Source organism: Camellia sinensis, chromosome 1, assembly GCF_055761805.1.
Source record: "Camellia sinensis isolate YWXY chromosome 1, ASM5576180v1, whole genome shotgun sequence".
In the NCBI taxonomy this organism is placed as follows: domain Eukaryota; kingdom Viridiplantae; phylum Streptophyta; class Magnoliopsida; order Ericales; family Theaceae; genus Camellia; species Camellia sinensis.
Genome location: NC_138961.1, coordinates 194,969,169 through 194,994,115, shown reverse-complemented (window position 1 = coordinate 194,994,115; position 24,947 = coordinate 194,969,169). Strand labels below are relative to the sequence as shown.

The 24,947-nt window shown below is 39.4% G+C and overlaps 1 protein-coding gene across 1 annotated transcript; it reads left to right on the top strand.

Moving 5' to 3' along the window:
• The first annotated feature begins 147 nt into the window (after positions 1 to 147).
• LOC114308261 (uncharacterized) lies at positions 148 to 18,338 on the top strand. The gene is made up of 13 exons (XM_082891453.1): positions 148 to 596; positions 3,737 to 4,913; positions 6,448 to 6,666; positions 6,748 to 6,974; positions 8,678 to 8,752; positions 13,398 to 13,469; positions 13,553 to 13,651; positions 13,799 to 13,867; positions 13,941 to 14,055; positions 15,097 to 15,165; positions 15,597 to 15,897; positions 16,048 to 16,171; positions 17,088 to 18,338. Exons 1-13 carry the CDS (start codon positions 450 to 452, stop codon positions 17,964 to 17,966), a joined length of 3,573 nt encoding a protein of 1,190 aa, XP_082747579.1. The 5' UTR covers positions 148 to 449; the 3' UTR covers positions 17,967 to 18,338.
• The last annotated feature ends 6,609 nt before the right edge of the window (positions 18,339 to 24,947 follow it).

The window sequence follows — 24,947 nt, the reverse complement described above, 5'->3', positions numbered from 1 at the left end:
TAATTTTTTTTGGATGAATAGTTATATCTTTTTGGATTTTGAAGTAACTTTTTGACTTTTTGACTAATTCAAGTTACCTCAATCCTAAATATTTTAAAAATTTTACAAAATATCTTATATAAGTGGGGGAGGCACGCCATGTGAGATGCACGCCATGTGAATCTTGTATATATGATAAAAATTTTAATACAACATTTGATGTATGGTATTTTTGAAATTTTAATAGTTGTAAAGCGATAAATTTGAGAATCACTAAACCCAAATATCATCTCTCACTCGCACTCAGCCAACAAAGCAACCGACCAATCATTCGATCCCACGAAGCCCCCCCCTCTCTCTCTCCATCCCTCGGTGGTCTTGGATCTTAAAATCCCCAATTCATAGGGTTTGACATCTCTTTGATTGTCGTTTGACATTTCTCCGATCGATCTTCGAAATTAATTTGAGGAATGGCGGGGCAGAACCAGACGCCGAATATCGATCCATTCGATGCCTACTTTCGGAGAGCAGATTTGGATCGCGACGGTCGGATCAGTGGAGCTGAGGCTGTTGCCTTCTTGCAGGGCTCCAATTTGCCCCAACAAGTCCTCGCTAAGGTACCTACTACTACTTCAACTACTACTACTGCTACTACTAGTTTTCGATCTAACTAGGTTTTCTAATGTGGAGAACTAGCAAGATTTGTAGTGGTGATCTTGATTGTGATATGACAAAGTTGTACAAGTTTAAGATAAATGATTTGACTTGAGAAAGATTTGTTTTGGTTAGTGGGTATGGATCTTGTGATAATATAAAAACACTGGATGTAAGATTTTAGAATCCCATTTAGATATTTCATTTGAATTTGCTAAAATTATTAATGCTACCCACTTGAATCTTAGAGAACAAAATTTGTTGCTATATCTGTTACTTCTTGTTTGGCATGACTTTTGGGGGATGTACTACTACTGAGAGAGAATGGGTTAAGTTGAAAATACAAGGACAATTCTAGTTGGAGTAGGGATGTCTTTCATCTTTCAATTAGTTGGGGATGCGTCTCCAAGGATGTGGTGAGATTTTGGCTGCATTGGCTTGAAGAAGAGTGTAATTTTGTTATAATTCATACTCATTTCTTGGTTCTTTATAATCACCTTGACTGAGAGTTATGGTCCTCATGAATGCATCTTTTGCCGTAACTAGTGCTAGCTTGATAGCTCGGGTGGGGTTTACATGGAGGCATAAGCCAAACTAACAAATTGCTGCCGTGGTCTGGCCATACCTGAGATGTCTGCTGAATACATGTGGGATGACCCCACTGGATACTTTTGATATCTGTACTCTGAAGGCTGTTATTCAATAGCAGTCTCTGATTTCCATATTAATCAGTGCAGAAGTTCCCTAGCCTATACATTTGCTGTAGGACAAACACTTATCCGTCAACTATGTAGCACGGACACGGACACGGGACACGATACGGACACGACACGGACACGTGAAAAAGCAATTTTTCAAAAAATAGGAGACACGATACGCTGATGGCACGTTTAATATATATAATTTTATTTATTTATTATATGTCTAAAAAAAAAATAAAATCATTAATTCTTATACAATCAAAATAATAATAAAATTAATAAATAATTTTTTTTTAAAAAATTAATAAAAAATGAGTTTTTTTAAATAAAAATAATTTATTTTATGAATTTTAAGTTTAACATAAAAATAAGGATAAAGAAAAAAGAAAAAAGAAAAAAAAAAGAGAGGGGGAGAGAGAAACGTTGAATCAAAAGAGATGAAAAAAATATAAAAGAGAAAAGATAGAGGAGAGAGAAAGTGAAGTCAAAAAGGCAGAGGGAAAGAGAGTCAGAAAAGGGAGACGAAAGGGAGGAGGAGAGGAAGAAAATGAAGAGGAGAAGAAGAACAGAGATGATGGAGACAGAGAAGACGAAGAGAAGAAAGAGAAGAAGAAGAATACCTCAGCTTCAGCTTCAGCTTCTTGGATCTGAACAGGTTAACTTCTCCTCTTCCTCGATCTCTTTCTCTCTTTCTCTGTCTTCTCTCCTCTCTCGATCTCTCTCTCTTTCTCTGTCTCCCTCGATCCCTTTATCTCTTTCTCTGTCGATCAAGGAAAACAGTTAGGGCTTCTTCGATCCACCTCACGAGTGTCCGAAAAGTGTCCCGCCGTGTCCATGGTGTGTCCGACTGGAAGATTTCAAAAAAAAAAGGAGACACGTTAGAGAGAGTGTCGGACACGTGTCTACCGCGTGTCCGACGCGTGTTCGTGTCTGACACGTGTCCGACACTCGTACGCAGAGCCTGGGAATGTGTCGGTGCTTCATAGTCCGTCAGGAAGTACTTTTACATTGTAACACTAGGTGCAGATAGGTTTGGAATCTGGAGATTCTATTTTAGGCTACATTGACTTTGAATGAGGATAGAATTGTAGTGGAATTGAGTATATTATATGTCAGAGGCCTTGATATCTGGTTATACGGACGAAGGCAGCAAGTCATTTGGTGGGGGCCAGCCGATATTTACATGGAAGAATACTACAATATATATATATATAAGTCCGGGGGCCGGCGACTTTTCATGTCTTCCCTCTCATCTAGGTGATTATTGTATGAATATTACTTTTGCCAAAACCATAAGATGACCATGAATCAAGTTAGCCTAATTAAAAGTTAAATGCTTACTTGTTTTATCTTATATGAACGACGGTTAGCTTACAATATATAACAAATCAATTGAATGGTCTTCTATTTGTCCATCATAATGATAAAAGCCATCAATCAAAAGGATAATGCTAAGCAAATATAATTTTGTAATAAAATCTCATACAAAATGATGTCCTTTTGCGGTCCTTATATTTCAAACTAAGATACCTACTGACGTTGTGACTCATAATTTAAAAAATGTTGTCAATTATAGGTGACTTTTCTATATAAAATATTAGTTTATAAATCATTTTCCCTCTATTATTATTCTGGTTGATTAAAATCTTTAGGAGGGTCATGTTCTCCTATGGCCCTCCCCTCCCTTTCTCCATGTCTGGGGAGAAGTATCTGCTGAAGAATATTGGATCTATTTCAGAATGTATGTGATTGCCTCAAGAATGAAGTCAACTAGAGTATTAATTTTTATACTTGAAAGTGAGTTGGTCTTGTCTATTTGATGTTCACAATACTTTGGCCTTCTACCTCCACACGTATAAGAGGCTTATGGGATTGATTTGAGAGAGTGGAGCCAGAGATTCCTGATTACATCAGCGGTTGTTGTCCATTCTTTTAATGCTGCAGTATTAGATTATTTATTTTGTTGCATGTTGTGATTTGATTTAAACCTTAGAACTAGAAAGCTAGAGTGTGAGTTCTAACATGATTCTAAACTTGGTAGCTTCTTTATGTTAGGATACATGATGCAAATTTTGCTAAGCTTCTTGTGTTTTGAGGAATTTATTTTATTAATCTCTATATCTGTTGTTGTAGTTTTGATGGCACTGGTAAATAGCATATGGGAGCTATTTTAGAGACTTCTAGTGCTGCTTTCCTCCTGCATATTATACACACGATTATTTAAGTGAATGATGTAGATGATCATCTTGCCATGGAGAAAAATATTTTTCTCCCTTTTGTCACAAATGCTGTTGTTTTGTGAATTCCATTAGTTTCAATGGATCCACAATATGCACAATTATCATATTTAATGAATGTAGTCCCTTCTCACTGGCAAGTCATTCTTGTGGTTCTTTAAACAGATATGGATGTATGCTGATCAACATAAAACTGGTTTCCTCGGAAGAGCCGAGTTTTATAATCTTCTTAAACTTGTCACTGTTGCACAAAGTAAGCGAGAACTGACCCCAGATATTGTGAAGGCTGCATTATATGGTCCTGCTTCAGCTAAAATTCCTGCTCCCCAGATAAATTTTGCAGCCACACCTGCTGCATCAAGTCCTATGCCAGGTACACCTGTCCCACAGTTGAGTGGCACCACCCTAATGCCTTCCCAAAATATTGGTGTCAGAGGGCCACAGGTATCTGCAAATCCAAGCATGGGCCAACAGTTTTTTCCTCCTCAGCAAAATCACCTGGGAAAACCACCTCGACCCATGCCTCCTAGTACTGCATTTCACCCACAGCAGGGTGTTCCAAGTCAAGGAATGTCTGGTGTAGGTACTATGACAGCTCCTCCTTCAAGCACAAACATCTCCACTGGTTGGCTTGGTGGAAGGACAGGTGGCCCCCCTGCAGGAGTGGCTCAAATTCCTAACAGAGGGATTACTCCATCCATAACTCAGGATGGATTTGGGATGGCAGCACCAGGTATGACAGCCTCACAGCCTAGACCGCATGCAACCACTGGGTTGATGCCTCCTGCTGCACCAAAACCACATGACCCAACTTTGCCGTCCTCCGAGGTGGGAGCTGAGGATTCTAAAGCACTGGCTGTTTCTGAAAATGGGTTTGCATCTGACTCTGTTTTTGGAGATGTATTTTCTGTAACCTCGTCTCAACCAACACAAGATTCATCAGCACCTGAATCTTCTGCCAGCAACTTGCCTGTTTCATCAGCTATTGTTCCAACATCTACTGGATCTCAATCTACAGCTAGGCCAAGCCCACTTGGATCCTTACAAACTGCATTTTCTCAGCAATCTGTGGGCAGTCAGCCCCAGCAAGTGCAGCCAACTGTCAAAGGAATCCAACAAGCTTCTGTGCAGAGTTCGACAGCCTTCAGTTCTGCTAGTGCTGGTTTTCCAGTTGGAGCTGGAAATTCTGCTTCTGACCAATCCCAGATTCCATGGCCAAGGATGACTCAGTCTGATGTTCAGAAGTACACCAAAGTATTTGTGGAAGTAGACATAGATAGAGATGGAAAAGTAACTGGTGAACAGGCACGCAACCTGTTCTTAAGTTGGAGGCTGCCACGAGGTAGGACATGCTTCATTTTAAATCAATATTTGAATTTTATACACCTCTCTCTCTCTCTCACACACACATGTTGATCTAATGCTTCTGCTATATTAGTAGTGAAAATATAGTTTGAGGCAAATTAGCAAAGTGCAATAGATGTTTCATGTATGCATGGAGGCTACTGGCTGTTGGCACAATTGCTTGCAACCGATGATCACATTTTTAATTCTATACAGATTGTCTGAACTTAAATTACATTATTACATAAAATGCGATATTCTACTCTCTGCTTCAGATTTATGATTCTATAAAATGGTGATAAGGCCAACTATGTCTTTTTTATGAGAAACAACATATTTAAGAAGATATGTAGAAGCTAGAGGGGAATATTGAGATCAGTGAGTGGGGTTATAATAGAGATAGAACAAGAGATCAATGCATTCACTGGAAGCTAGAACTAGTGCATATTGAAGATAAATTCAGGTAGTTGTTTGGGATGGTTTGGCCTTGTCCAATGTAGACCAATTGACACACAATTTGTAAGAGTGGCTTAATCTATTTGAAGATGCTAAAGGACGTAAGGAAGTCCAAAAAGAATAGATGCTAAGGCTATCCGAAATGACATAATTGCCTCGGACCTTTAAGCAAGGATATGGCGAGTGGTGAAAATGAATCTTCATTGCCAACACAAATAATTGGATTTAAGGCATGTTGAGTTTAGTTGAACTCTATGTTCATGATTGGATGGAGATTGATGGGTGCGACATATAAGAGTATTATACAATTTAATTCTTGGAGCTTTATGCACTCATGATGACCATGCTAGCATGCCAAATGTAATTTTCTGCTAATGAATCATGGTAGCATTGTGCCCTCTATAAGTTGTTTGGCAGTGGTTGTTAGATATCACCATTCAGGTGTAATTGAACTGCTGAGTATTATGACGGACGCTCCATTTTAGTCATTGTGGTTGTATCTGAGAACATGCATTTTTCAGTCTGTATTTCAGAATTTGGGTTGTTTCTGTAGTGATTATAGCTTAAGCTAATAAAGGTCCAGTTGGAAAAAGCTTTGGCAATCAAAAGTCAAATGCTATGAAGATTAGTTTTGTGTCTTTGATAGAAGTCAGTATTCTGGTCAGAATGCAGTTTTAAGCCACAGGTCATTATATAGAAAAAATTTCATGAGATCTGAAAATAGGATTTTGGATATTGTTGAAGTCTAAACGTGGAACTAATGGGTTGTATAAGGATTTGTATGTCACTTTTGGTTCAATTGTTTGGCTTCATGTCAGTCACTTGGCAATTGGTATAGAATAAAGTGCCCCTTGATATCTGGACAACTTCATATTTTGTTTGTTCTTTTTGGTACGCGTAAGAATTTTATTACAAAATTTAATATTAGACTTGTGTGAATCCCCTTAAACTCATACCAGGGAGCAAGTGCACTTTGAATACATTTTTCGTATTTTTGTTTTTACTATTTTTTTCAAAGGCAGTAGCTAAATTTCTTGATAACGTTGTGTTTGTTGCTGGTATTCTTGGTGTGTCAGAGGTCTTGAAGCAGGTTTGGGACTTATCTGATCAAGATAATGATAGCATGCTTTCTTTGAGAGAATTCTGTATTGCGGTGTATTTGATGGAACGGTATAGGGAAGGCCGCCCTCTTCCTAGAACACTTCCAAGTGGTATTATGTTTAATGAGACACTATTGCCTGCCTCTGGCCAACCTGCTGCAGCTTATGGCAGTGCAACTTGGAGACCTACCCCTGGTACATATTTTTTTCATGACTCTTTCAGTTCCTGATATCGTGTACTTATTTGTTTATTTCTTCTATCATCTTTGTGAATAGGTTTGCAACAGGCTCAAGTGATGCCTGGTGCACAGCCAGCTACTCCTGCTGGTAGAGCAAGACCACCAAATCAAGCTTCTGTTCCTCTGCCAGATGAAGCCATGCAGCCTACTCTGCAGAAGTCCAAAGTTCCAGTTCTGGAGAAGCATCTTCTGAACCAGCTAAGTGAAGAGGAGCAGAATTCACTTAACTCAAAGTTCCAAGAGGCAACTGAGGCAAATAAAAAGGTGCCTTCTGTTTCTTTTGTTTACTAATTGTGCTTTTTTCATCATGCATTCAAGGCTTTGGCTTCGTACTTGGATTCCTTTTTGATAGAACGATAAATGTCATTGTATATCAAAATCAAGCAGCAAGTATTATGGTATTTATATGTTTATATAGATATGCATTCTCTGTTAGTGTGCTAGAACTTTTCTGCACTACTTGGAGAAATTAGTTGCTGGACGTCTCTCTTTCCTCATTGGTGTGTTACAGGAAAACAGCTCTGGATTAGCCGCACTTGCTCATCTGTTGTAATCTGGAATCCCAATTTTTGATAAGTTTAAGGTTGTTACAACAGTCACATGAGAATGTAAAAAGGTGGTTATTCCAGGATGGGTCTTGGAAAATAAGTGGCTTTCTATGTTTTCTGTCGTTTGCTGGAGTATGCCATCCTAGTTAACTATCAAAACACATTTTGGGATTACTAAGGTGGATTACTGATGAAGATGTGCATGTGACTTGATTTATTGACAACTGTTGCATTAGATTATGATTAGAATTATAGACTGATGAATCATGCTGAAGGTTATTTCCTAAATTTTTTATCTTTGTGCTTCTCTCATTAAATTTTAACTAACTTTGTTGGAGAAAATGAGATGTGTGATACTAGAATTTAGTTACTGATTCCGGAGTTTGCTGAATAACAATGGTCCTTGAATGCGAGTGTGTTTTGTGTGTGTGCGCACGCCAGGTCCCCTACCCTGCCATGGAGAAACCCCTCTCCCATCGCTGTCCCAAACCCACCATGGGGGGGATGTAATACCCAGTGGGGTTTAGAAATTCCTTCCCCGCTAAAGCTATAGGTTTGTGTTTTCTTCACTTTTTTAATATTTTCTTGGCAACCAAACAAAGTTAACTGCTGGGGCAAGAAAATGTATCTCCGTTACTTTGTCAACTGATCCCATTGAATATTTTGAATTTTTTATACATACAAACGTAGAGACCATCAGTATGGCAAGAGAAATATACATAATATATATAGGTTTATGTATCGAAAGAGTCATGGTTTAAATGAAAAGGACAAAATGATTGGTGGCAAACTTCAACAAAACCAATCCTTCGGTTGACTTGGTCAAATTTGAAAACATCGGTTCTCAAAATAGGGAAATAGAGGGACGATATCTTAAGAGGGGAGAAGAGGACAAACCTGAAGCTCCTCATTGTGGGTGACGAACTTAACCCTCTAGTTGATGACAATCACTAGCAAGCAACAATAAATGGTGATGATTTCCAGTAATGATAAAAAAACCTCAAGTGGAGAGAGACGATGTGGACTGGTGGAGGTGTTGAGGGTTAAACATTAATGAAGATGAAAATCACAGATTCCATTTATATATAAGGGGTATATTATATATAACTTCATGAAATAATGAGGGGGTACTTTGGAGGTTTTGCAGGCACACCGTGGTGGAGTGGCCTAAACCCGAACTCTCCCTGCCCCGATTATTTCATTCCCAAACCTGTCCCATCAGGGATGGGGTAGGTTCACGGAAAATCAGGGCAGATTGCCATCCATGGGTTCACTTTAGTGATCATTGCTTGAAATTTTGTGTTCTTTTGCTGTGACATTCTGCAAACTGCATCAATTTTACTTTTATGATTCACTTATTCTCAAGAAACTTTATTTTTCTGACACTTGGCCTACTTTTTTTTCCCTTCCGAATTGCAGGTGGAAGAATTGGAGAAGGAAATTTTAGATTCTAGGGAAAAAATTGGGTTCTACCGCTCCAAGATGCAAGAAATTGTGAGTATTTCCCCAATTTTTCTTTCTATTTCTTTGTCTTCAGTAATCTGTAGGTCTAAGCTTGTTGAGGAATACATGAATCAATTGATTTATCTGTGGGTAAATTTTGGGGGATTCTGATTATTTATGTCTCAGGCAAAGCCACGATGATGGAAGAATAAAGTAAGCAAGAGGGTAGGGTACTGGAATATCATGATTAAGATACAGATGTGGGCAACAAAGATAGCACATGCCGTTGATCCAATTTAAAAAAATAAAAATTGCATGGTTATAGTCAAATTTGATGAGTTTTCTTCATAAATCTGATACATTAAAGTCAACCCCAAAATACCAATTAAGATAACAAAGGTTAAACAAACCATATAACTCTCTCTCAAAAAGCTTTCCTGACCCTAGTGCCATTGGGACTATATACCCTTGTTATCCACCATTCACTAATGTCACAATTCCTAAACCTAACAGATACCGAGAATTCCCCTAGAACTACCATTTTTCCCTTTTGATTCAACACCATATTACCATTAATCACTATTGTCCAGAATTTTCCAGCAACTATTTTTTCTCGAATCCAGCAACTCAACGCCTTCTAGGTCAATCCATTTGTAGTTTTTTTTTTTCAACATCTAGAAGCTGTAGAAGCTTTCCTCTTCCTATTAGAACCCTAAACCTAGATACTTTTTGTAACCAAACCCATTATAAAAAATGTGTCTTCAGTTAATTTTGGAGCCTTGTTTTGAAAATAGTTTTCTAAAAGTTACAAAAACATGAAACAAAACACAAACCAAATGGGCTGTTAAAAATCATGTGTATGCGAGGGCTGGATTAGCTATATATGTCTTATCCAGCTCACCCCTTTATTGTATCTGATACAAGTCTAGACAAATATAACATACATAATTGTAAAAATTTATGTATTATTGATTGATTGATATTGTTATTACAATGATTCATGATTCCTATATATAGAAGAGGGTGAGTGTGTAGTAGGTAAGGAGTAGGTGAAGTGGAGGTGGTAGTGGTGTAGTGGGTTAGGTTTAGTGGAGTAGGTGAGGTGGTAGTGGTGTAGTGGGTTAGGTTTAAGTGGGTGAAGTAGGTGGAGAGTAGGTGGATTTTAACAGCCCCCCGCAAACTCAAGGGGGATAGGAACTAACCAACTTGAGTTTGGAGAGAGTAACAAAACAAGAAAATACATAAAAATAAAAGAGGATAAGAGAGACTGTATGGTCGTGTCAGACCATTGGTGAAGACACTGGATGGTGGTGTCATAACGTTGTAGAGGACACTGTATGGGGGTGTCATAACCATGTAGAGGACACTGTATGGTGGTGTCATAACGGTGTAGAGGACACTGGATGGCGGTGTCAGACCGATGTAGAAGACAGTTTATGGGGTCATGTCGGACCGTTGTAGCAGACACTGTGTGGTCGTGTCAGACCGATGTAGAAGACAGTTTATGGGGTCATGTCGGACCGATGTAGAAGACAGTTTACGGGGTCATGTCGGACCGTTGTAACAGACACTGTTGTGACAGTTGTTGTGACAGTTTACGGAGTCTTGCTGGACCCTTGTAGAAACTAACCGGAATCAATGTCGGGACAGTTTACAGAGTCTTGTCGGACCCTTGGAAGGAGCGAACCGGAATCAATGTCGGGACAGTTTACTGAGTCTTGTCGGACCCTTGAAGGAGCTAACCGGAATCAATGTCGGGACAGTTTACAGAGTCTTGTCGGACCCCTGAAGGAGCTAACCGGAATCAGTGTCGGGACAGTTTACAGAGTCTTGTCGGACCCTTAAAAAGTCGCACCCTCAAAAGGTGTGCCCAATCTTTCAAAAGGCGTGCCATCAAAAGGCGTGCCCAATCCATAAAAAGGCGTGCCATCAAAAGGCGAGCCCAAGTCATAAAAAGGTGTGTCGGACATGATGGCGAGGCACGTGGGCGCCTTGGCTTGCGCGCCCGTTTTGTCGTCTGGTGGCAAGAGGCGCGCGATGCGCGTGGCTGCCTCGGCTATTTAACCAAGACGGAGGCTGAGGCCGAGGCAGAGACAAAAATCCTGCGAAAATCCTTTGAAAAACTCTTTCGTTTCTGAGAGAGACTTTGTAATACTCTGTTGTCTCTATTTTCTGAGAGAGATTTCTGAGAGAGATACTCTGTAACACTCTGTTTTCTGAGAGAGATTTCTGAGATAGACACTCTGTAACACTCTGTTGTCCAGAAAATGGCTTCGTCTTCCCGTGGTCTGCTCACTCTCTTTCCAGACCTTAACGAGTCAACAAGAGAGATAACTGGTGCGGGGGCCAGTGAACCTCAACCAAGCGCCCCAGGGTTTGCTCCGTTGAACTTTCCTATGCGGTCTGTGGAGCAAAAAATGGCAGTGCAAACTGACATTGAAGCCAATCAGTATACTTTGAAGTCCTGTGTGGAGACGATGACGGCAGTCACAAACTTGTCGCATCGGCTGCAGAGTAGGACAAATGAGGTGCAGCATTTAAACGGCCAACTGGCTCTACTCCAGCGCATATATAAGGATGCGCGAGCAGAGATAAGTGTGCTGAAGGCGGAAAACAAGGAGCTGAAGCGGAAGGCGACCGTGATGTTCCGATTTGGAGGTCCACCATATGCTGTAGTGGAGGAGCAGGGTGGAGTGAACGTGCTCGGTGGAGTGGGAAACACGGAGGCAACACCGTCAAGGACCGCCCAGGATGGAGGCAAGAAGAAGAGACCGGCGGCAGAGTAGAGAAGAAAAATTCCGCCTGTGGATGTGGTTGTTTGGGTTTTTTTTTTTTTTTTTTTTTTTGGTGTAAAATGGTGATCGGGGTTGATCCCCGGCATGAAGAAATGACAAGTGTGGGGAATGTTTGTGGTGTTATTTGGTGTTGTTGTTTGGTTTAAGAATAAAAAGAAAATAAAATAAAACAACGGAGAAAGAAAATAGATAAAAATATTTGGGGATGGGTCATATGAAAAACATCGGTGTGATTTTTTTTTTTTTTTTTTGGGTGGAATATAAAAAATAATAATAAGATAATGGAAAAAGGGTGATACTCACTAACGAGTTGTAGAATAAGGAAATATTGATGGAAAAGGAAAATAAAATAAAATAAAATAAAATAAAAGTAGGGATATGAAAAATATATTATAATAAAAATATATAGATATATATATATATATATTAAAATAAAAGGAAAGTGTGAAATAACGTGGGCGGTGGATGTGGGATAGATGAGAAAAAAAGCGTGGGTTCATATCCCACAGCTGTCACCAACACAAACCTGCAACAAGAAGAATCTTTTGTTGCTTTTCTTATGCATCTTTTGTCTACACACTCTGAGTCTCACGAGATGGAGAGAGAGCCGTGGGTCTCCTTGGTTTGATGCCAGGAGAGTGTAAAAGAAATTGAGAGAGAGTAGAATAAATTGGTGAAGCTGTCGAAGGCCAAGCAACGAATATACGTATTTGGGTAAGCCTTCTTGCAATCATGGATTTCATTTGTGAAGAATCATTCCAACCAAACATTGGCAGCTTCCACAGTGTCCAGTACCTCCCATCATAGTATCCTGGCATTCTGCTGTGCTCTCTATGCACATGCCCAACCTTGTCGAATTCAAGGCATGGCACCCATCCCTTTTTGAGCATGTACTCGATCTCCTTCGCGATCGATTCATCCGAGAGAGGCGGGAGATACGACAGTGTCTCAAACTTCTTGTTATCAATTGGATTCCATGTCTTCATGCAGTGGGTTTTAGAGCCATTAGAGACAGTTTTTCTGGTCCATGCAACTGAATCTTTGACCGGGAAAAGCTTTGATGAGTTGGGTTTCAAGTCAACATAGCTTGATTCATCAACTGGAGCTGCGATGATTCCTGCAGACATGATCTCTTCAAGTGGGTTTTGAAGGCAAAAAACTTGGAGAGAGAGAGAACAGAGGAGAGAAGAGCACTGGAAAATGAGCTGGGATGGTCCAGGAATCGGAGCTTCGGCCTCCGCTGAATTCAAGATCTGACTGACTTGAATCACAGAGATGTTATAAGGGCTGTCAAATTGAGCTGGGATGCGGTATAGCCCTTTGGCACCTCAATGGTATAGACTAGAGCATCGGAAAGGTGAGACCAAGGTGAAAGGAGAGGAGGTATGTGTTAGAGGTTTCAATTGGTTGAGGTCCGGCGGGCGGTTAAGGCAAGGTTGCCGCCCGCCAGAAGGTGAAGAGCACCAAGAGCTTAACCTTGCTCTGATACCATGTAAAAATTTATGTATTATTGATTGATTGATATTGTTATTACAATGATTCATGATTCCTATATATAGAAGAGGGTGAGTGTGTAGTAGGTAAGGAGTAGGTGAAGTGGAGGTGGTAGTGGTGTAGTGGGTTAGGTTTAGTGGAGTAGGTGAGGTGGTAGTGGTGTAGTGGGTTAGGTTTAGTGGAGTAGGTTTAAGTGGGTGAAGTAGGTGGAGAGTAGGTGGATTTTAACAATAATAATTTCATTTTTCGCGACTTTTGGTTCTCTGAGCAATTCAATGAGAGCGCAGTATGTTTTCTTTGTTTTTGCTTTACAAATTACAACTGAGTTCTTTGAGCAACAAATATTAGAAATCGAAATGCAATATTTATACTTAAGTACTCCTAAATATTTTGACATTTGGTTTCAGATTTTATACAAAAGCAGATGTGACAATCGGCTAAATGAGATCATTGAAAGGACTTCCGGGGACAAACGCGAGGTAATTTTACTTTTCAGGATTTCTTATGTTCTCCACATGAGCTTTTGTTTCCTTTGGACTAATGGGAGCAACTTGTATTCCAGGCTGAGTCACTTGCAAAGAAATATGAAGAAAAATACAAGCAGATTGGAGATGTAGCCTCTAAATTAACTATTGAGGAGGCAACATTTCGTGACATTCAGGTATATCAATTACTTCTTTTGGTTGAATGGTGGCCAGTTTTTGTTTGTCTGGTTTGCTAGTTTGATTGTACATGGTGCAGTTGGTATTAAGATTCTGTGATTTACTCATTTATCAAACAATATCACATTGCACTGAATCCTTTGTAGGAGAACAAAATGGAGCTGTATCGGGCAATTGTCAAAATGGAACAAGATGGCAAAGCTGATAGTATTCAGGTATATTCTAGTGCTTATTGCTCTCTTGCGGTCATTTGGGAGTGGTTTGAGTTCAGTTATCTGGCTTCTGCAGGTTAATGCTGATAAAATCCAATCAGAACTGGATGAGCTAGTGAAATCCTTGAATGAACGTTGCAAAAGTTATGGATTACGTGCTAAGCCAACCACACTAAATGAACTTCCTTTTGGTACTTTTCTTACCATACTAACCTTTTGGTGTAATTAAACTGTGCATTCGATTTTAATTCTAAAATATTTCTACCATGTTAACCTTTGGTAACATGCGAGACAAGCAAAGAGTAAAATAAATTATTTATTATTATGTCTGATGTCCTCATTGACACATTTATTACCATTACTGTAAGAAAGGCGTTTAAATTCAGAACTCAAAATTCAGGATTTTTTTTTTCAGGCTTTGGTAATGAGTTTGCTGATTACAATCACTCCCGGACATTGGCATATATTATCTGAATATAATATGTAATTCTTGTGGTTTTGACTTTCATATCCTTTGCTTGTGTTCTTGGTTTTTGGTTTTGAATCCCTTTCTGAGCACAATGTTTGTTTCAAGCACATGGTGGGATATATTATTGGAAAGTGCAATTCCTTTAACTTGGCTGATTAAATTTTTATATTTTGGCTTTCATGCTGGTAAGTTAACTTATCCTAGATCCTGTGATTTGAAGGTAGCCCTTTTTAGTTAAACTGGGGTTCTGTGATCAATTTTCCATCATAGCCTGCCTTTTTTGTTTTTTTTTTTTGGGCACATCCCTTTAATAAATTTTTAGTTTTTTTGGCTGATGATTTCAGTGTCTAAATGATTTAAGATTATATTAAATAAGAAATATATATAGTGGTAAATGAATATAGAAAGACTGTCCTCTATTTATTTATTTATTTGCCTTTCTTAAAATTCTTGAAGGCAGAAGTTTTTACTTCTATTATTTTGAAATTTCATGCCATATTGGTCACAATCAATCTTGTGTGTTAATTAAGTGGCCACTTTCTTCTTTGTTTTGGGGTACACCCTTATTCCTTCTTCGAAAAATTTAAACAGTATGCGAAGTACTAAAAGTGAAGTTGTTGCCCATACATTGCCATATAAACTACAGACAAGTTTCCTAGCAGGGCAATAGCTGAAAATCAGTTTTCCCTCCTTTACTTTATTTTCATTATTGTGTTTTGATTCTGTAATTTTCTTTTTCTTCCTTTTTGTTGATTTTGTTAAGGTTGGCAACCTGGAATCCAAGAAGGGGCAGCTGATTGGGACGAAAATTGGGACAAGTTTGAAGATGAAGGTATGTCAACCAGTTTTCATATAGGATTAAGCGGACATTTAGCTTGAGTATCTTTTCGACAAGAAGTGTTTGATGATGGATCTTTGAGTGTCTGTACTAATTGTTAGTCTTCTTGGAGGGGTTGTTTGGTATGATCTAAATAAGTGTACTTTTTGACTTTTTATGAAATATGGATTGGGTTTGGGTTGGGTTTGAAGTGATGTGTTAGAGAGGTGATGTGACTTAAATAAGATGATGTGATTTAAATAGGATAGTGACCTTTTATCTTTTTTCAAGCATGCCAAACTTGACCTTAAAATGCATCTAATGCCTCCCTTTTTGATTGACCTAAATGTTTTGTGGATTGAAAATTTTCTGGTATAGAGAATCTGGAGCGAAGATGTGCAAGTTGTAGTTGTATTGTAATTCTTATGAACTCTTGCCACTTCCAGGTTTCACATTTGTCAAAGAGCTTACTCTTGACGTGGAAAATGTTGTAGCCCCTCCCAAATCAAAATCCTCATCAGTTGTTAGTAAAGCATCTTCCACAAAAGAGGGTGTACATGTTTCATCTGCAAATGCTGATCATAAGTCAGAAACGCCACCAAGTGGAGGAGAAAGGATTCGTGATGATGCTCACAGCGAAGATGGTGTAGCTCGAAGTCCACCTGGCAGTCCAGCTCATGCTCAAAATTCTCCATCTAGCAAGAACTTCAGTGCAGATGGTTCACCCCATGCTGGAGAGACCCAGAGGTACAAGTTGTATCTTTTTTGTATTTTCCTTCTGCATTGGATTTCAAATTTTTTATTGGTGTCCGAATGTTTAAAACTATTGCACAGCATCTACCTGGACCTACTGTTTTATTAAGAAATCTGAATTTCTATATGATTTTATTGGTGCAGTGAACACGGGGGTGTTGAATCTGTGTTCTCTGGGGACAAAATTGCTGATGAACGAAACTGGGGTGTATTTGATACTCATTATGATACCGACTCAGGCTGGGACTTCAGTTCTGGTCCTATAAAGGTATATGAAAACTTCTTGATTTGAGTGGCAATCCAGTTTGCTCTGTGCATTAATTGAGATGCAGCGCAGCCATGAATGTGAAGTTTTGATCCATGTCCCTTCATTCACCCTCTCTTTTCTTTGTTGTCCATGAGAATCCTTTTTCCAGAGTCTTTTGGTTTAATGTTCGTTTCTAGATTATGTTTTTTCCTCTCAAAAAAAAAAAAAAAAAAACGTGAGTTGCAATACAAAGAAAAGAAAGTAGAAAATTGCCGGACCCTGTCGACTTTGGAATTCCTTTGGCAGCTTCAACTTACACTTTGATCTTCTAACCAATGCAATCACTAGTTTCTTTTTGTGCTTTTGAGTTCCTGTTTTTTCATTCTTTATATTCATTCCATTGCTCAATTATCCTGAAAATCTTGTAGTTCCTACTAGTTTACTCTAAATTTTGTTGTGGCTCTGAAACTATTGGTCCTTTAAGTGGGCACCGTCTGCGAAATACTACACACAACTTTCATATCATAAATAAGAGTTTGTTTGATGCAAAAATATTTTCAAATAATGTTGCTAAAGCTTTTATGCATACCACCGTTCTTTCATGCATGGGAAAATGGAGAGGAAATATAGCTGCTTGCATTCATGAACTTCTGATTACTTCGACTGAATATTTTGTGATGAAACATGATGTTTAGATATGATAAATAGATTGATAACAATGTTACATTATTAGAAGAATTGAATATAGGAATAACATATCACTGATAATTGGCAAATCACATCCACCTTGAGGTTTTTATCAACTTCTTCACAATAATGCACTCTTTTTTTTTCATTTAAAAAGCCTTTGAACTTTTGATTGTTCACAAGTTTGGGTCATAGATGTGATGTCCTTTGGCTGCTTTGCTTATTCATTTAAATTAAAATGTTGTTGCAGGATATGGAAAGTTCCTTCTTTGATTCTGGTGGCTTGGGTTTACCTCCAATAAGAACAGACTCTTCATATAAAGACACATACCAAAGGAAGAGCCCATTTGTTTTTGAAGATTCTGCAAACTCCCCACAGTCAGACAACTTGTTTCAAAAGAAGAGCACATATGTATTTGATTCAGTTCCAAGCACCCCACAGGCAGATAACCTGTTTCAAAATAAAAGCACATTAGTATTCGATTCTGTTCCTAGCACCCCACAGGCAGATAACCTATTTCAAAAGAAGAGCACGTTCGTATTTGATTCAGTTCCAAGCACCCCACAGGCAGATAGCCTGTTTCAAAAGAGCACGTTCGCATTTGATTCTGTTCCGAGCACCCCACAGGCGGATAATTTGTTTCAACAGAAGAGCACATTCGCATTTGACTCAGTTCCAAGCACCCCCATGTACAATTATAGCAACAACTCCCCACGAAGGTTCAGCAAAGGGTCAGAAGAGCACACATTTGACAACTTCTCAAGATTTGATTCCTTTAACACGCAGGACAGTGGATTTTTTCCACAACACGACTCTTTAACAAGGTTTGATTCCATCCGCAGCACTAGAGATTCTGATTATAGTCAAGGGTCATACTTCCCACCACAAGACTCATTTCCAAGATTTGATTCCTTCCGCAGCACTGCAGACTCTGATACTAGCCATGGGTTGTTTCCACCTCGAGACTACGCAAGGTTTGATTCTATCCGTAGCTCCAGCGATTTTGATGACAGTCATGGTTTCCATTCTTTTGATGATAACGACCCATTTGTGACAAGTGGGCCGTTTAAGACGTCGCTGGAAAGTCAAACTCCAAGGAGAGATTCAGACAATTGGAGGGCTTTTTAGTATGATACTGTGACATCTTATTCAAATTCGTTTTGTTGGTTCTCATTTGAAGCTGTTCGCTCGAAGTTTGTGGGTATAGTAGTAGGTGGAATCATGATTCTGGTTGTGTCATTCGATATGGTTTGACAATGAGACAATGAGTTGAAGGTCGTGATTTGTGGGTTTAGCACATGTGTAATTTTGGCTATATGATTCTTCTTTTTCATCTTTCTTGGATATATACTGAAGAGGGTTTTTTTTTTCCTATCGTTTTTAATTTTTATTTTACTTTAATCATCTGTTGTTTTTCAGTGTTCTGTATTACCTAGGTGTATAAAATATATACAAACGTGTGATTTTGTAAGTTGTTTTAGAGTGAAATTTGTTTCATCATGACTTCTTGGTGGTTTGTTTATTTCTATTTGCTCCTTTTTATATTCTTATTTCAATTCCTTTTGTTTTTGTATATATTCTTTCATGTATGGGATGTTGAGATCTTCATATGGACCAAATTTGTTGGCTCTCTTCCAATTTTAATATTTACGTCACATCTGTTTCTTTCTGTTGGCCTGTTTGTTTCTCTTGCTTTTCATGAGGTTGAATTAGTTTTTGGAGCAGTTTTTTGTTGTTGGTTTTACTTCTGGGACATGGATGAACAAAATCATTAAGCACACATCTGGAGAAATAGAAGTGTGGTGATTACTGGGTATCTTTTCGATGAGTGGGCGGAGGAATTTAATCTGTATCTGATGAGCAGAAAATACTATGATATTGTGCAAGTTAGTTTTATGGATTTTCCATTAATGCAGTGCAGTGCAAGTCAGTGTTAGTTTGCTGGTCATCCGGATCCTTTATAAAGTGTTCAATTGTGTTCATTCACCTGACATCTTGTAAAATGGGTGAACTTGAGTCTACTAAATTAATTGGGCTCAATTGAAGTTGTAACAACCCCGACCCTTAACTAACGTTAATTCATGCTTAAGTGTGCCTAACAAGTAATTAAGAAGAGATCGTGAGTTAATTACATGTGCATTATATTATTTTTGTGTCTTTATCTGTTCAACGTAGATAGATCTGTACATGTTTTAGTTTCGAATTGCAAATTGAAGGCCTTATCGGCATCCGATACAGAAATTGATCTGATTTATGTGTTAATTGGAATTTTTAGGACCGTATGGTAGGTTCAATTGAAATTCGTTTCGGAACGATTAGATAAGATTAATTTAATCCCACTTAATTGCCTATGACTTTAGCTAATCAAACACCATTTCTTTTATGAGTCCACTCACCTCTTCTCATCCACTTGCATACACCTTTGAGCCTATTCTACAAAAAACGTGAGAGGGAGAGAGAGAGGGAAGGAGAATTGAAATCAAAAGCAAGAGGAAAGGAGAATTGCTAGGGAATTCAAGGAGATTGGGTTGGAACTTTAGAGAATTCACCAATTAGAGCTTCATTGAGAGGTTGAGGTATGAATTCAACACCTAGATTATGTAATTGTGATGTTAAAACATGAATTCATGAGGATTAAGTTGAGTAATTTAGGATGAACAAAAAGAATTAGAGAACATAGATCATATCATGCATGCATGCATGTTTCATAGCATTTTGAAGTTGATTTTCAAGAATTCCTTCATGCATGTCTTGAATTCACCTCAATTTTTGGGAAATCATTGAGTTTCATGTTGTTTTGTAACATTTGATCATGTTTTGAGGAGCTTTTATTCAAAGAATTGCATGCATGTTATGTTCATGATTTATTCTTGAGTTTCAAGTTGAATTTTTGCACATTGGCAAGCCAATGAGCCATGATTTCTTGAAATGATCTTTAATTCATGTTGTTTTAAGGGTTTTCATGCATTTTCTCAAGTTTTGGCCCAGAAAAATGAGGTTTGATGCTTTAAAGGTTGAGTTTGAGCTTGAAGATCAAATTTGGAAATTTCAGAAATTTGATCCACGCTCGAGCGGGGGATTTCACGCTCGAGCGATCACTCTGAGTACGTGCACTTCTGCTTGAGCGACGTGAGTCACGCTCGAGTGTGAAATGCATATACCCAGAAGTTCATATGTTTTACAATCTACTCGAGGGAGGGAATTCACGCTCGAGCGAAGGTCTAAGTCTCACGCTCGAGCGGGGATCGAGCGTCCGTCGAGCGTGAAAAACATGCAACCAGTACTTTTTCCAAGTTTACAGTTCGCTCGAGCAAGGGAAGTCACGCTCCAGCAAACCTTCACATCTTGTATGTCCGCTCGAGCGGGGAAATCCACGCTCGAGCGTGGACCCTATTTTCAGCAAAATTTGAGAAATATTTTCAAGTGCATTTTTGCATCCTCATTCCATTCTAGGCATCCCTAGGCCATAATGAAGACCCCATAATGAGGATAATGATGTAGGTACACACCAGAACAAGAAAGGACCAAGTTATCATTTCAGGTGTGTGATTCGGGATATGTTCGTTTTGTAACTGTGTAGGTCAAGTGCCACAGGAAAGTTGAATTGCCTACTTACGACGCCTATTATCTGTGAGTAATAACTTAGTAAAGTTATGTTCAACTTTATATATTTTCTGAATATGAAGTAAGATCTGTTGAAAGAAATACCATGTTTTATACTATGAATGATTGTCTGACATTAACAAGCATTTATGATGCCATGCTATGATTCAAGTATGTTGCAAGTGATGTATGCCACGATTCAAGTACGTTATAAGTGACATGATGCTATGATTCAAGTATGCTATAAGTTCTCAGACCAGAGGTTCCTATGGAACTGACAAGCTATCTGTACCCGGCTGGAGGTTCCAAAGTGGAACTAACAAGTACACAAGTTCCCAGTCCGGAGGTCCCTATATGGGACTGATAAGTTATCCTTACCTGGCCGGAGGTTCTTCTATAGAGCTGACAAGTAAAATTTAAGTCACTATGTGTGAGATCTACTAGTACTGATAAACGCATACGAAAGATTAAGTATGAACTCTGACTTTTGTCTACATGCTCAGAACAAGAATATGAGTGTAAATTGTTTTATTTCAGCTATGATATTGAGACATCATTCATATACCCTTTTACTCTGTTATTATTTACTGGGCCACCGCTCACTAGTTATTTATTATGTATGTAGGTGAGCAGGTTTGTGATCAGGCTTAAGTTGATGCCTGGGGTACTTTTATGTTGTCAGCCACCCTTTGTGCCTCCCGAGGAGGTTCTAGATCATGTCATGTTTTGTGGCTATGTTAATGTAAATGCTTAAGACTGATCCTTTTGTATGTACTTGTTAGTGACGTGTAAATGTTGTATCTATGACGTCATTTGTATGATTATAAAAGTTTTAAAATTATCAGTCTCATGTATGTCTACACAGCTCAATGGACTATGTATACTTTATGTATTTACTTCCGCATCCTCTGACTATATGTTATTAAGCTAAGAGGCCTTCGGTAATCCAACGATTACTAGCCGGTTACGTCGCTGAACCCATAGAGGCGGGCTCGGGTCGTGACAGAAGCCCAATCGAAAAGTTGAAAAATTAGTGAGCTTATAGAAATTATTGCCAAATGGGCCCAAGTGAAATCTATTGAACGGGCTCACAAGAAAGCCAATAAATTGGGCCAGGGAAGACCCATCAAGCAGATATCTCTAAGAGAGTCCAACAAGCCCATCCAAGGAGGCCCAGATCATACGGGCATTCGACGAGGTTAACCATTACTTTCAAAAGAGATGAAACTCTGATAGGGGATCTATTCTCCGAGGTATTGGCTTAGTCTTGAAAGGGTTCGGAACCACGAACCCAGAGAGCTATTTGAGTTCAGACTTAAAGGGTTTGAATTCACGAATCTAGAGATTTGAAGTGCTTGGCTTCGAACGGATTCGAATGCAATCTAGAAGTCGCTCTGTTAATAAATCCCAGAATACTTGCGGGGTCGGAACTTTCCGAGATCTACGCACCAGAACCATGGGCATAACGGAGTCTGAACAAAGGACCCGATCCCAAGGACGGTGAGTGAAAATAAATTCACTCTTCGGTTAAATTAGCATGTGCTCGGGTTGAGGTGGCATGATCTAGGTGGTCCTTGAGACTCGACAATATTTGCTGCAGGGCGTTCTCTTGAACTACCCCTGATCGTTCTGCAGCAAAACGTCCTCTGGGACTGCCCCTGACCCTTTGGGATGATTGAGGATTATTAGTTAGGTATGGCTAAGAAGAGGGGTTCGCCGAGAGGTTGATTTCTTCTTCGGGGTTTTCCTCATCCTTGAAGAGGTCACCTCCTCGGACAAGATAATTAGAGGGAAAATTCCTCATGTGCCTTGCACATGGGCTCCATCCTACATCATGAGGTGTCTATAAATAGCATTCATCCATAGCTTCACAATGGATGGATTTTTGAGAGACAATTTTTGAGAAAAGAACTAATTTCCCTCCTCCATTATTTACCTTAAGAGTGAAAGTGGGAGATCCATGGGAGAGCCTTGTCATTATTCTCTCTCTAACTACTTTGCCTTCTTTTTTACCCAATCTCTTATCTCCATCAACTCTTTGTTGTTATGTTTCTAGTTGTGACTGTTAAAGAATCTAAGCCTCTCATTATTTTTAGAGAATTCGAGTTTTCTTCAAAGATCTTCGAATTTGTTGACAACATTCTTGAACCCTCTCTTACATTTTGGCAACTTCACTGGGGAGGCATATTGGTTAATGGTCTCAACAAGATCCGGAATCTACATAACTCCAGTGAAAATGGCGGGAGAAGAAGAAGTTCATCAACAAGGCTCTTCCAATGGTGGTGATGAGAGGACTCAAGTTTAAGACCCACCTCTCATACTTCAACACACTCAATAAGAGATTCTTACAACCCTTCAAAATCTCACCCACACCATGTTGGTGATGGGTCTGAATTTCGCACCATCGACGATAAATGGAGGTCAAGTCAACGCCGACAAGTATCAACAACTTCATGGTGATGTTGGGAATGGTCAAAACCATCAAGACCAACCCCCAATTCTCCCCAAAGTTGCTCAAAATGGAGTGCAAAATCACACACCTGGGGATCGAGCCATGGTCCATCGGTGGTTGGAGGAGTTTCCGGCGCGATGAATGGTGTTCCAACAGTTGTGGAAGTTCAAGAAAGACCCACAGGAATTTCTCTACAAAATGGTGCTCCATCCATGCCTAATTTTGTTCCACCGATTGTAAATTCTACTCATGTATTGAGCGAGTCTCCTTTGGCTCCGACAACGACTTTCCAAGCCCAACCCAGCATATCCATGGCGTGTAACGGAGTTTATGGAACTCAATTCAACGCTCCATCACTGAATGTCATATCCATAGATGCCAATGGTTTATATCATCACGTTCCTACACCGATGGTGAATTCTCAACACTCAAATAGCTAAGTCGCTTCAAGCTCGGTCTTCGGGTCTACAAGCCAAGTTCTGGGAATACCACCATCAAGTTCTCTCCCTCAATAATTTCTCACTCTCGCCGATGTGCAAGCCATGTTCGATCTCGAACGAGACAAGAGGACTTTACCCTCTTTGCCCGATCCGGATGTCAAGCCACTATACCTTATCAAGATGTTGACTTATCCATACCCAGAGGGGTACACGGTGCCGAAGTTCATCAAATTTGATGGCAAGTAAGGAAATGCTCGATAACATGTTCGGTTCATCGAGACTTTGGGGATTCATGGTTCGAATCATATCCTCCGACTGAGAGAATTCTCCAAGTCCCTCATTGATCGAGCATATTGTTGGTATGTTAACTTGGCCCCAAACTCTATCCAAAGTTGGGAGGAGATGGTCAACAAATTCCACGCCAAATTCTTTCAGGTGGCTAAGAAAGTGACCACACTCACCCTGTGTAAGGAAAAGCAGCAGAAGGGTGAAGACATTCTCAAATATGTGAAGAGGTTCCAAGACAAAGCCGTGGACTGTCACAAAGCTGTAGAGGAAAGCTACTTGGTCCAAATCTGTGTTGAAGGGGCATTAAACGGGTACAAGACTTTCTGTCACTGCGGCTTCCGCATCTTTTACCCGAAAGTCGTAGGGGGGAGGGATTTAGAGGTCTAAAGAGAAAAAATTGCGAAGTTGACACTCCTTTTCTGTGTAGTGTTGAGGAGGTGAAGGCCTTAGTTAAAGAATGGATGGCAGACGGGGAACTAAAGTTATCTTGTATCAAAGAGCTTTTGCCAAAGAAGGACCGTGGGGCCCTAATTATTGTGTTTTCCACCGATCACTAGGACATTCTACAGAAAAGTGCCGAATGCTTAAGAAGATCTTTAGAAAGAAATTCGAAGCAGATGAGCTAGAGTTCAAAGAGCAAGGGACCCAAGATATCTTAGGAGACGTGGCTATGATGGCGTATGACGACCACAACCCGAGCAGCTAGTGGAAGCTTTCTGAATGACCTCGCAACTCTAGGGGCAAGGGTCGACATTTCGTAGAAGAAGTTTATCTATGGCATTTACAATTTGTATTTACGGCATTGTCCAAGAAGTTCTATCTTTCTTATGTTATGAAGAAATTTATTTCCTTCATATTGTGTATCTATATTAGAAGTTTATTTTATCTTATATTTTGTATCTTCGTCGTGTTATGTTTGCTTGAGATAGTTTTCAATTTTTGTCGCCCCTTGAAGAAGAAAGAGGAGTAGTAGACTCGATTGCAAGCCAGAAGGGATCTTTCTTGCCAAAGAAAGGAGTGTGCTTCCACCCGGACTTTCGAAGGACAACCCTTGCTTTCATTTGGACTACCAACAACCCTTGTTTCCATCAGTGCGAGCTTCAAGGATCTTTCTTGTTGAAGTAGAGTGTGTGCTCCCACTCAAACTTTCGAAAAATAGACCTTACTTCCATCAGTGTGAGCTTCAAGGATCTTTCTTACTAAGTAGAGTGTGTGCTCCCACTTGGATTTCCGAAGAACAGCCCTTGAGACTCAGTTGCCTATTAGAGGGGATCTTTCTTGCCGAAGTAGGGTGTGCTCTATTATTTGGACTCATGAAGGACATCC

Bases quoted from the DNA above. Each gene is read 5' to 3' on its own strand.
- LOC114308261 (XM_082891453.1), top strand. From the start codon at position 450: ATGGCGGGGCAGAACCAGACGCCGAATATCGATCCATTCGATGCCTAC. The intron at 15,166-15,596 runs GTATGTCAACCA...TGCCACTTCCAG, and splicing joins GGACAAGTTTGAAGATGAAG to GTTTCACATTTGTCAAAGAG. The intron at 15,898-16,047 runs GTACAAGTTGTA...TTATTGGTGCAG, and splicing joins CATGCTGGAGAGACCCAGAG to TGAACACGGGGGTGTTGAAT.